The 12,553-nt window shown below is 27.1% G+C and overlaps 4 protein-coding genes across 9 annotated transcripts in view; 2 read left to right on the top strand and 2 right to left on the bottom strand.

Annotated features, from left to right (window-relative positions):
* Positions 1 to 37: 37 nt before the first annotated feature.
* On the bottom strand, positions 38 to 930 carry Rpl37a (ribosomal protein L37A). Its single transcript, XM_083100763.1, has 3 exons — positions 789 to 930; positions 420 to 548; positions 38 to 214 (listed from the first exon to the last, which is right to left on the bottom strand). Exons 1-3 carry the CDS (start codon positions 789 to 791, stop codon positions 68 to 70), a joined length of 279 nt encoding a protein of 92 aa, XP_082956889.1. The 5' UTR covers positions 792 to 930; the 3' UTR covers positions 38 to 67.
* An 837-nt stretch (positions 931 to 1,767) lies between these two features.
* Positions 1,768 to 4,652, top strand: LOC145972506 (SH3 domain-binding glutamic acid-rich protein homolog). 3 transcript variants are annotated; one of them, XR_014439185.1, is made up of 6 exons: positions 1,768 to 2,085; positions 2,957 to 3,139; positions 3,300 to 3,449; positions 3,954 to 3,994; positions 4,073 to 4,352; positions 4,457 to 4,652. XR_014439185.1 is itself a non-coding variant. In XM_083101217.1 (5 exons), exons 1-5 carry the CDS (start codon positions 2,041 to 2,043, stop codon positions 4,236 to 4,238), a joined length of 585 nt encoding a protein of 194 aa, XP_082957343.1. In that variant the 5' UTR covers positions 1,768 to 2,040; the 3' UTR covers positions 4,239 to 4,652. The 3 variants fall into 3 exon arrangements, 2 of the variants coding, with proteins under 2 accessions (XP_082957343.1, XP_082957344.1); XM_083101217.1 differs by having other exon boundaries at positions 4,073 to 4,652; XM_083101218.1 differs by lacking the exon at positions 1,768 to 2,085 and adding an exon at positions 2,116 to 2,509 and having other exon boundaries at positions 4,073 to 4,652.
* Positions 4,653 to 6,236: 1,584 nt separating this feature from the next.
* On the bottom strand, positions 6,237 to 12,151 carry Kri (uracil phosphoribosyltransferase krishah). Of its 4 annotated transcripts, XM_083101214.1 has the most exons (9): positions 11,976 to 12,151; positions 11,765 to 11,825; positions 11,363 to 11,525; positions 11,059 to 11,101; positions 10,635 to 10,784; positions 10,389 to 10,533; positions 10,172 to 10,302; positions 9,941 to 10,004; positions 6,237 to 6,624 (listed from the first exon to the last, which is right to left on the bottom strand). In XM_083101214.1, exons 2-9 carry the CDS (start codon positions 11,808 to 11,810, stop codon positions 6,572 to 6,574), a joined length of 795 nt encoding a protein of 264 aa, XP_082957340.1. In that variant the 5' UTR covers positions 11,811 to 11,825; positions 11,976 to 12,151; the 3' UTR covers positions 6,237 to 6,571. The 4 variants fall into 4 exon arrangements, with proteins under 4 accessions (XP_082957340.1, XP_082957338.1, XP_082957341.1 ...); XM_083101212.1 differs by lacking the exon at positions 11,976 to 12,151 and having other exon boundaries at positions 11,765 to 11,921; XM_083101215.1 differs by lacking the exons at positions 11,765 to 11,825; positions 11,976 to 12,151 and adding an exon at positions 11,585 to 11,658 and having other exon boundaries at positions 6,240 to 6,624.
* LOC145972504 (uncharacterized) overlaps positions 12,047 to 12,553 on the top strand; it is a 130,056-nt gene continuing 129,549 nt past the window's right edge. The window contains exon 1 of the mRNA XM_083101216.1: positions 12,047 to 12,470. Within this exon, the coding sequence (XP_082957342.1) occupies positions 12,330 to 12,470 (141 nt within the window). The 5' untranslated portion in view covers positions 12,047 to 12,329. The remainder of the gene's footprint in view (positions 12,471 to 12,553) is intronic.

Genomic DNA, 12,553 nt, shown 5'->3' with positions numbered 1-12,553 from the left:
ATTGGTTTTGCATTAAATAAAACAAATTCACAGTAAATATTGACAAAAAGATATTTATTAGATATATTTACTGCTCTTTAACTTCACGTAATCGACGTACTGCTGATCTTACTGAAGCAGCAGCCGTTGTGGAATATACCCACGCACCACCAGCAACTGTCCTCTTACATCGTTTACATGACCAGATTCCTACAACGCTGCGTTTCATTGCCTCCTGTTAAAAACAAAACAAACAATATAGCTTAAATTCCTCTTATATTCTACTTATTGTAAATCACCAGAGAATATTATAAAAGATACACGGTACATTTATAAAAATAAATGCATTTCTTAATAAAATCTTAATTTTGAAGGATCACACAAAGATGATTTAAAATTTTATCCTTTTCCAGATTTTAGAAAGCATAAAAATTACTTACTTTGCCGCAAAACGAGCAAGTGTATTTGCTGTGTTGTGTGATTTCCATTTTTTTTACCATCTTCCTAAGGGAGGCACCGTAACGGGTGCCATATTTACCGGTAATTCCGACCTTCTTCGTACGTTTGGCCTGTTAAAAAATTAAAACAATTATAAAATATCTACTATACACAATATTCAAGCCAAATGCAAAATTGCTTTCAAAACATAACCCTACTATAAGGTTACATCTTTTATAGTCACGTGAAATAAACACTACGATGAAATATATTCGTTAAGTGTTTCTCGAAAACAATCACTTCTGTTCGGCAATCAGTGTTGTGCATATTTCGATAAGATTTGATAAACAATGCTTGATGAAATATCTTACCATTTTGAATAGATGTAAAACACTTTAGCAAAGAACCGGAAAGAAGAGAATGCGATACGCGATGGAGAAGCCGTGTCGTGCAACGCCGGAAGTTCGCCGAAAGGAAATGAATCGCAACATCGTCGAATTTAAATGAACGCGGGAATAGCTTAAAAATTTTAGGATTAATTAATTTAATATCTTTCAATTATATATCAGCTGTGGAAATTCTAAATAATGTTTCGTCCACTTAATTGAATCCCATTATTTTCTAAAAACATAGTATCGCCGATATATATCTAATCCGACTGTTAAAAATATAATTAAATTTAACATATTTAGCAAAAAAAATTAAATATGTAATAAAAAAAATATTATATAATATACTCTTTCAATAAATATTGATACAAAATTATTTTTGTCGAATAAATTATATAAATTATTTTTTGTTATACATATATGTATATGTATATGTATAAAAATCATGTAATAGTTTTTAAATTAATATAAGAAAGAAATTTAGTTTTTTTATATTTAAAACATATTAAATAATATAGGATTAAAATTAAACACAAAAGGATTAAGTGAGAGATTCTACAGAGAGATTTTATCAGAAATGCATATTTTTGCAAATATAAAAATAAATATTTTTCGCTAATTTAATTTCTCTGATGCTAGTTAACATCATAAATTATCGATAAAATTGCCTAATATAGGAACATATAAAAGTATTACATATAAAAGTATTACAAGCGTAAATTTTTAATTAATAAAAAATATTTAGTATCTCGACCCCATCGATGGTATCCCTATTTTTTACATCTATAATATTTATTTTACTCAATTTATATTTCTAAAAAATTATTTCGTTCTATCACTTAAAAATACTATTGTAAATATATTGCGTCGCATCATAAAAAAAGTGTATTATTCATCCCTGGGGCGCGGCGATAGAAAGAGAGAAAGAGAGAGAAAGAGAACCGGCCCCCCTGAATGACGTAGACCAGGCCAGGCAGGCAGCGGAGAGCCCGGACTTAGGCCGGCCCGTTAAATCAGTGTGTTACGCGTCAGCGTGTAAGCCAGTGCAATCGTCTAGTAACGTCCAGGCATCAAGAGCGATCGGTTGTTGGTGGTCGGCTACAGAGTTGTCCATAGTGTTCTCGCAACTTCCGTACGTCCGGTCGCTAATCGGATCGGATCGAGATCGGAGCGCAGCCAGAGAGTGTACGTCGTCGTGTCTCAGGCAGCCAGCCAGCCGGTGATACAGCCAACGATGGTCGTCAAGATCTACATATCGGGTATCAGCGGTAACAAGGAAGTGAGTTTCGGTTCTCGTCGATGACGACCGCCCAGGCTCCGATATTGCGCGATACTCGATATCGGGATTGTTGCGGGATTGCCTTCACTGCGACCTGATCTGGCGCTCGTCAGATCATCGTCGTCGTCGTCGCTGTATCAGGTTACAATGCGAACGACACGCTGTCGCGGCTTCGGAGCGAGTAATGATCGGGGGACTGTCATTTGAGACACGCGATATGCGCTTGTGTATTGCGCTTTTTAATTGGTTCCATTGGTTGCTTTTCCCGACAATGGACGCATACGATGTCATGCAAATTTTGTTAACAGCTGATCATCATGGGCCTCGTCAGGACCTGTTTATTTCAATAAAGTCGGAGCAATGACAAAGTCGACAAAGTTGTTATGTACATTTTAGCTTGATAGCAAAATATTACATGATAACGGTATATGACAAGATGAATTTATCTACGTGATAATGATGTTTTTTTGATTTTTAATTTTTATTTAAATATGTCTTTGATAATGTATATGTATATATGTATATATGTATATATATATATATATATATATATATATATATATATATATATACACATATATACATATATATACACTGTTGTATAAATTTTATTATTACAAAAATACAATAAAGAACTATAGGGCAACTAACTCCTTATTATAAAAATGACACTTAACATTAATTTTTATTTAATATTTATTATCAATGAATTTATAAATTATGTATATAAATGTAGGATTGCCAGTTATGATATTTACAAAATTCATTGTAATAAATTCAAATAATTGTATATATATATATATGTATTACAAATTAGTGAAAGTCCAAAGAGGATTTTAATCATATAATAAATATAATAAATATGTTACAGGTGAAGAAAAGACAACAACGTGTGATGATGATTTTAGATAGTAAAAATGTGGAATATGAGATTATTGATATAACAGAGCCAGGCAAGGAACTAGACAAAGAATTCATGCAAGCTAATAGTAATGCAAGAACCAACAAATATCCATTGCCACCACAAATATTTAATGAAGATGATTATTGCGGAGTAATTATCTTTTCTCTTTTATATTTTAATCTTATTATTTTTAAATAATGTATATTAATTCTACAAGTATGTTGTACACATACAACAAAAGCAAAGATAATAAAGATCTAAATGAAATCACATTTCTAATACAATATACATAAGCGATTAAATTTTGCAGGATTATGAAGACTTTGATTTAGCAAACGAATTGGATGAATTAGAAAAGTTTTTGAAAGTAACGCCAGCAATTAGCACTGCGGAAATCACTCTTGATTCAAAATCTCAGAATGATGCAATTCAAGAGAATGGAAATACTTCAAGTCGAGAGGTAATATTGTATTTTTTTATTAATTTAAAAGATCTTTGTTAGTTTGTTTTTCGAATAACATGTATATGTCCTTTATATATATACTTTTATTTGAGAGAAAAAATTTGGAAGTGTCAAACAAAATGACATGCCAAACAATAAATACATGACTAATTGCTAGAAATAACAATTAGTCAAATGTTTATTGTTTGACACATGTACAATACATACATGTTGACAAACTTTTTTATACTTAATATATATATATATATATGTCTTTCAAAAGAAACTAACATATACATTAAAAGATACTATATATTTTAATTTTGTAATAATAGACTATTAGCTGTGTAATTATTTTAATTTGTCACACAAATACATGAGAGACCACTTTCTCTTACCTATTTCTCTCTCTCTCTCTCTCTCTCTCTCTCTCTCTCTCTCTCTTGCTATTTACTAGTTTTATGACTTGCTACTAAATTTATATTACAGTTTCTACATATATAACATATTTATTTCTTTCAGCCTTCCGCGGATAAAGAAGCAGATATAGTACTCTCCGACAGGTAACTGATATAAGTAGAAGATTATTACAATATAAAAATATATTCAACATTAGCATATTATAATATCATCTTCTTTAGTTTACCAGAAAGAACAACTCTAGACAGTGAGAATAAAGCCTTAGATGACTCTAAACCGACTGAAGATAGCGCGGCAAAAATTATCGCTAGTGATGAAGGTGAACATGCCGAAGATAATGGGGATAAGAATGAAGAAAAATCCGACGACCAAGAAAAAGAGGAATAGATACGAGAGATATACCTCATGTAAAGTTGGGATATATTCCATACATCCTTCCTTTTCCACCCACAAGCGTATTTTGCAAAGCTACGTTTATTACATTACTAAGGCTGAATGAAGGTACTGCCAAGATAATATTCTGTATTGTGGAAAGTCTGCTGAATGAACAGTACAAGTGACACGCATAGAGAACATACTTTTATAGAATATACTTTGTATTTTAGATCAAGCGCGTCCTCACACACCAATGTCTGTTTTCCAACAGGTTTGATTAGATGATATGAGATAATTCCTTCATATTGCTGTCTTTATACACGTCTTCACCTTTATTGTTTATTATTTTGCATTGTTTCACATTGCACCATACCTAATATATTATAGCACTTTCAAAATGAAATTAAAGTATATATTTTTCTTTTACGTTTTTTTTCCATTAGTATACAATACTACATACTTTTTGATTATTATGTTGCAGCGTGCAAAAACATGTAAGTAAATATGTAGGATATAGTAACAAATGCATATATACATATAATATCATTTGAGATATATGAGGACAAACATATAGATATATTTCTATTATAAATCGAATTTTTTTATGTCTAAAAATATAATTAAATGTTATATATGAGAAAATTTTGATATTTATATTATACATTTAAAAAATCTCAAAACATGTACAGTATTAAAGATAGTTTTGACTATTAATATTTCATTGTGTTAAGATAAAAATGGTCTTTCCAAATATGCTGTAAAAAGTCATTGATTTTTCTTCAAGTTATTATGTATTACATGTATTAGAGAGAATTATATAGTTTTTAGAAAAAAAGAACAAAAGAGAAGAGATTTCTAGATTTTTATAGCTCAATTATAAACTTATTTTTATTGTATAAACTTTTATTCGTATTTCTACTTATATATATATGACAGAATATATAGTACATATGATTCATACTGGTATGACATAATTTCATTGATACGTATGTATATGATTCATACTTACTGTTCAACACAATATAATTTGGCTTAACAAAATCTTTGATTTTGATCGTTGTGGTTATTGATTTTTTGATATTTAAAAAAAAGAGTTCTATTTTAAAATACAGAAAAATTGAAAATTTGAGCTATTCATAAATTACATTGTAACATAAAAATTCTTAATCAAAAAAGAAAAGTTCTTATGATTGCTACATTGGGACAAAACAATAAATTTCTAATAACATGTGAGAAATATTTTATTTATTTGATACAAATATACGAGATAACAAAGTGTTTCCAAAGTAGTCTGTTCTAAAGTAATAGTACATGATAATAATGGCAACAACTATAATAATTGAGGGGCCTATATAAATTATTTTTCTTATTACTTTAATGACACATTTTCTCCTTGTGCTAGATAAGATTAATATTTTGCATATAAATCTCTTATTGCTTATATATCGTTAAAATAATACCATTGTCAAAAAATTTAGCTTTATGCAGCATTTGCTACATATAAATCGCTTTGTTAAATAAATGAAATAAAACATTATTTTTGCTATTATAATTCTATTCTTCAATATAATGTATTAAATATATGATTGATATATAATTTATTGTAATCAAAGAGGAGAATAATAGCAAAGCTTTATTCCTTGTTAACAACATGTCTTTCTTATTATAAAGATAGGGAAACGGTAACGATAAAGGTTCAATATATTAATATTAAAATAAATTTTAACATTGCATTAGAGAAAAATATATATATATACACATCAACATTATATAACCATATTTACAAAGATAATATTCAATATATATTATATATGTGTATACATATATATATATATATATATATATATATATATATATATATATATATATGAATCACATATATAGATCACAGCAATCATTGTTACATGCATACAATTTACTAATAAATATAACAATTCAAGCTTAATTCCATTTATATATTATTAAAAATCTATTTCTAATATATCACAAAATAATAAAAATATTATATTGTCTAAGTAGAATATATTGTGGAAAATTTGATTCTATTTTTCATTGTCAAGCATGGTAAGTATATAGATATTGAAATATATGCATGTTATTCTATAACAGACCTATGATTTTTTCTTAAGCAGTATAAAAACATACACAAAATATATTTCTTCATAAAATATCTAAAAATATTCTTTATACTTTTCCGAATTAAAAACTCTAATGCCTATATAGTCTGAGATTGATCCACAAAAGTTGTTATATATTTTTTTTTATCTTATAGAATGATTAAAAATTTATTAATTTTGAGATTAATTCAATTGTATAAGATTCAACACAATATCAGATATAATTTTTCAATTATCTTTCTCTTGTATACTTGGTGTCTCCACTACGACACGAGTACAGCCTGAAAACAATAATTCAATGTTTTTTATAATGTATGTTTGGTATACATAAAAGTATAGAATATGTTTAAAAAAATTTGGCAATATTTGATTACAAATTTTTATAAATTATATTCTTATTATTAATAAATTATATAACGTATTATTCATTATATATGTATTTATATTTTTTAATAGCGCATTCATATATATTTTATATAAATTTGTTGACAAATCTACAGCCAAGTTTTTTGTGAAAATTTTTATTACTAGTAATAAAATTAAATGAAATAAATCTGTTAATTGTGATTAAAAAGATTAGAAAAATGTATACAACAAATAATTTAAAAATTTATATAATTAATGTTAATATTAATTATACAGAATCATATTATTTAATTGTAATTAAGTTACATCATCACAATGATAATGGAAATACAATAAAAACATGACTATACTAGATATATAAGTTTTCTTTCTACAAATTTTTATACATTTTATAATATAAAAAAAATATATATGTAAAAACATATTTATTTTTACAAAGTGTTGCGTTTATTTTATTTATATTATTTGATATATTAAGTAATTAATAATTAATGTGTACATATATATCTGTATTTATCAATATTGATACAATATATTTATTAAACAAATTTATTATTGATACGTAAAAAGTAGTAAACAATGTAAATAAACTTATAATTTAAATAATGTGGATATAACATATGTCTCATTTCCAAAGAAAATTTACATTACATGAATTGTTGGTCTTACTAAGATATTGCTGTGATTTTAAATGCAGCTTTTTCATAGGCACGTTATAAGGCAAATAGTATAATAAGAATGCTTTGTAGACAATCAAGTCTTTAAAACATATATTCTTTTAAATGGATTTTTTATTAAAGATATTTTTTTTAAATATTGCAACTGTAATTTTTTAGCTTGTAAATAAACATGTTAATAGTTATCACTTATTGAAAATCATATAAAATATATTTCTTTTTAAAACTTGCATGTAAAAGCTGCATAGCCCATTCAATGAGCATAGCTATGTGTTTTTTGTTGATTTATAAAGTTCTATACAATTCTTCTTTTCTTTCCAATTTTTAGTTATATTCTGAATTTTAAATTATATTTTGAATTCAGAAACTGCATTCTACATATTGTACACAAAATAGTTTTTAATATATATGTACTGTTGTACATATAGCATTCTTTGTTCTTAACTGACATTAACAATTAAGACTATCTTTTCTTAATCGCATCAAAATACTTATGTGGCATCAAGTAAATAAATAAATAAATTACATAATGTAGTATATTATTTAATTCTCTTCACATTAAACATTAAAATATACTATATTCTGACTATATTGAACTATTGTAAATAACATTTGTACCCCTTTCGACTAAAATGTACTAAGAAGAATATATATATAATTATAAGTATATTTAATGTGTGTATACAAATATATTCCATTAAAAATTACATATAAAATGCAATAAACAAGAATGAAAATTATTCAATTTTTTTTAATTATCGATATAAGTATCTCAGACCATAAATCACTTTTCCACACACATATATAGTGCGTTTCTTTTTATAAGTTTCAAAAACATACATATAGAAATATAATTATTAAATTATTATAACATTGCATCTTAAAAATTGTTTTAATGCATTCTAATACATTTCACCACATTCCTTATTATGCTTTTCTGTAGACATTTATATTTATGTTATCTAAACAGATTAATTTCTCACAAGATCTCTGTAAAACATATATATAGCAAAAATAATACATACAATGTATTATTTAAAGATATTATGTAACATATTATGAGGTATGTATCTTTTCGACAACAATTAAGTCAAATTATGAAAAATTTTTCATTTTTATTCTAAGCTATATTTAAAAAAAAAATAAACATTCAATTAATATGCATTGAAATTCGGAATTATGCTTGTTATTAAGTGAAAAAATTTTAGTTTTAATTTTGTTATTAAGTTTAAAATTTATTAATGCATATTAATTTTATTACGTATGAAATTTATAATATTAATAAACATACAAATTTAGCATTATAAAATCTAAACCAAATCTAATAAAAAAAAAATGTTACAAATAAAAATATTGTAAAAATATTACGATAAAAAATATTGTGTTTTATTTAACACATATATGTAATAGATTTTTAACCTTTTTTTTCTATATACTTATACATAAATATTGCACACATGTCATTTATTTTATAGGTAGAAAACCTGACATTACTTATGTACCATACAGTACTTACAACTTTAATGTCAGTTAAGATCTTCATTTCTTCAATTTAGTCAAACAATTTTAATGATATAATAACAAAAAATTAAAGCAATTTTGAAAATAATAATTGATTGTAATGTCAAGCTCTTAATTATTTAAATATATTAAATTGTTTTTATTTTTTAATAGGACGGTGATTCCATGAATTGTTTAAGAGATGCATATATATATATATGTATATATGTATGTATGTGTTCGTATATATATATATATGCAATATTAGAACAAGTATTATCGCATACGATACTCAGTTTATTTTAAAGCGAGATAATTTATGCAAATATTTTGTATGAAGTATGGCACATATAAAATTCATAATATTTATATAATGTTTATTAGAAAACACAAAAAGATTAGAAAAATTTGACAAAAAATTGTTGTCTGGTAAAAGAGATATCATTGTAAAAATATTACTTATTTCATATTCTCAATTGATTCTAATTTAACATTTAAAACAAATGTATTACTTACAGTCTTATCATATAGAGAAAATCAAGAGAATGTATACAGCTAGTAGACCTAAAACCTCTCAAAATGGATATAATGTAAAATTATAACAAAATTTGACTTATTTATATTAAACTGCTAGTCGCATTCTATTTCTACAATAAAAGTGTTGTTTATAAATGTTATAATGTTGTTATAATTTCGTATGCAATTCAAAATTATTCATATAAGACATATATATATTTTAATTATAAGTCATAAAAATAAATTTACTTTTGATAAATGAATAATTCGGCATAATTTTCAAAAATATACCGTTTCTAAAGCTAAATCTTTAAATATATATTGAGGCATTGTAGAAAAAAAGAGAGTGCGTTTTTAAATATATCACTGTTAAATATCATGTAATAAATAATTTTAAGTATTAATTAGCTTAATAGAGAGCATTTAGAATTTAATTTTTATAGCATGTAATCATTCTTAATTGATTTTCTCTCAATTTTATTATGCAGTGTATTTCTCTTAGTGTATTATGCAGTAGTGAAATATAATTAATCCGTACCAAAGTATTTTTGTCCAAAATGATTTGGTGCAACAGTATGGATCTCTGATGTTAAGATCTTCATCTGTAAAAAAAAAATAAAATAATAATTTAGTAAAGTGAAATATATGTATTACTAGAGTTAAATGTTTAATTAGACATTATTATGCAAAATTATATGAAAATATATGATGATATTGTTATGAAAATATATGATGATATTGTTATGAAAATATATGATGACAGTTTTACCTTAGGGAAGGCAGTGACTAGAGATTTGGCTGCAATTGGTGTACAGAACAAATTTGATAGGATAATATTTTCTTCGAGCACATTATGCTCTTTCAGTACAGCTATAGCTTTTATGACAGTATTTCCTGTACCTACATGTGCATAAATGTCTTCATTTAGAGTACAGCACACACACACACATTTACTTATTACAATATAAATATTTTCAAAAACTTACTCATTATTGGATACATCAATAAGACTTTTCTTTCAGATATATCATCTGGGAATTTAGCATAAACTACTCTAGCTTCGTGTGTATCCGCATCACTTTCTACCAATATCTTACCAATCCTGATACTACGACAACAATCTCTTAAACCCTATGGAAAACATTCCATGATATAGTTCAGTAGCTTATCTCCGCACAAAGATATCTCTTAGATATAATATATATGTTTAGGATTAATCGTATATATTATACCTGTTCCATAGCCTCTCCACTTCTTACTATAGATACACCACAATTTCCCTTCTGATATTTTAAACCTTTATATTTGGCACCAGTTGGAGTTGTTATCACACATTTTGTAAAAGGTAATTGGTTCAAACTCTCTTCGATAACTAGCCTAATCTAAAATATTCAGGTGAAATTACAATCATATTCTCCTCATAAAACTAGATCTACCAAAGAACAATCATTTAGAGCAATCAATATTTTGTTTTTTAAATAATTATTGACTTAAACTGATGGTTTCTTGTGGATTTTATATAATGGTGCAATGTTCAAAAAAAGATCTTAGCACAATATGTCACATCGCACATGTGTATTATAATTACTATAATTATTTAGATCTAGATACAGTGGATGCTTTCAGCAATATGTTATAAAATCAAGCAAGTCTTACCAAACGATCAGCATAAAACTTGAAATCGCTCCTCGTGGTATTCCTATAAAATGAGATCTATTAATAAGCAACTGGCAATCACATTTCTAATAATCTACAGAGAAAATCTAGCATTTTTAATTATAATTCAATTACATATTCAAATACATAAGTATTTAATTAAATTTGACAAGTGCAAGTGCTCTTCTGATAACGAGAAACTGCAGAGGAGAGAGTTGAAAAATAAAAATTAGCTATATTTATTTCCGATTATAATATATGCATATCTGTAAATCTGTGAAGATGCAGCAACGGGATCACTTACTTATCTCGCAAAATGGTTTGCAACTCTTTCACCTGGTTGTTGCAGGGTAGAATCTTCAAGTTTGTCCCGTATTCCTCGATCTCGTAACTGTCGTTCAGCAATTTCGTGGTGTCCGTGCTTCCCATGACGAAGGCGTTACACCACGTGTCACCGGTAAAAATGACTGTGAATAATTATGCCCGGCTTAGAATTACATTACCATCACACCTTGGCGCGAATCACCTGCACGCGCGATTTACAGGACAGGTAAGCCGAAACCAAGAATGAAAGACGGTGAATGATCACGCAATTTGTATGGTCGCATAAATATATGTATGGAGAAACATCGACCAATCACGTGTCCAGTATAAAAATTACCGTATATTAAACATGTGATTGGTCATGTCTTTGTCATGATCTTACGTGATTGTCTCAAAATTAATTGAGATAATTTTCCATAATTTCGCATTCTGTCCGATAGTCGCTGATAAAATGTTTTTATATTATATTTCATACACATACGAATATATAATAATATATATTATATATATTATATTTCTAATGTATATGTTAGTTTTTTGAATTTGCAAGGACCAGTTTGACCAAATCCGGCAATTAACCTATCAAGTGATACCTCTGCATTTTACCAATAATATTCTGTCAGTAATAAAATATTATCAATAGCAGAATTATTTTTTTAAATATTATCAATAGTAGAATTATTTTTTTAATTTATCGTTGGTGATGTATATAAAAAAGAAAGATCAGCGTGGTTATAGATGGAAAGTTTGCCGCGGGAAGTTTTGACGATTGGCAGCCCTTCTTCGATCTACCCGCATATTTCGAGAATCGCGAATAGTCTCGAACCGTAGCCATCGCGCCGAGTTGGCGATTCGAATTGCTCCGCGTTTCTCGCGATTATTGCCGTCCAAGAGTGAATTTCGCGTGTGAAAGATCACCTCTCGCCAAGTGTCAGACGTTCGTCGTGATGGATAAAAAACGCGCGCGATCGTCGGTAACGGATACATCGCGATCCTCGGTGTCGACTTCAGTTTCCGTGGACTCTCTTCCCGCCATTATTCTCCTGCAAGTCACAACAGGAAAATTGATGCGCGATCATCGTCGATATGTAAGTATAAATCATCATATAATCAATTCTGTTGATATTATTTGCGTTATTATTATTAGGAATATATTATTTTCGGATTTCCG

The sequence above is a fragment of the Camponotus vicinus genome, unplaced genomic scaffold, assembly GCF_025532165.1.
Source record: "Camponotus vicinus isolate PSW18456_S1 unplaced genomic scaffold, iyCamVici1.0 SCAF_5, whole genome shotgun sequence".
Classification (NCBI taxonomy): Eukaryota; Metazoa; Arthropoda; class Insecta; order Hymenoptera; family Formicidae; genus Camponotus; species Camponotus vicinus.
Note: the sequence above shows the minus strand (reverse complement) of the source record. Positions and strands in the feature narration are given on the sequence as shown.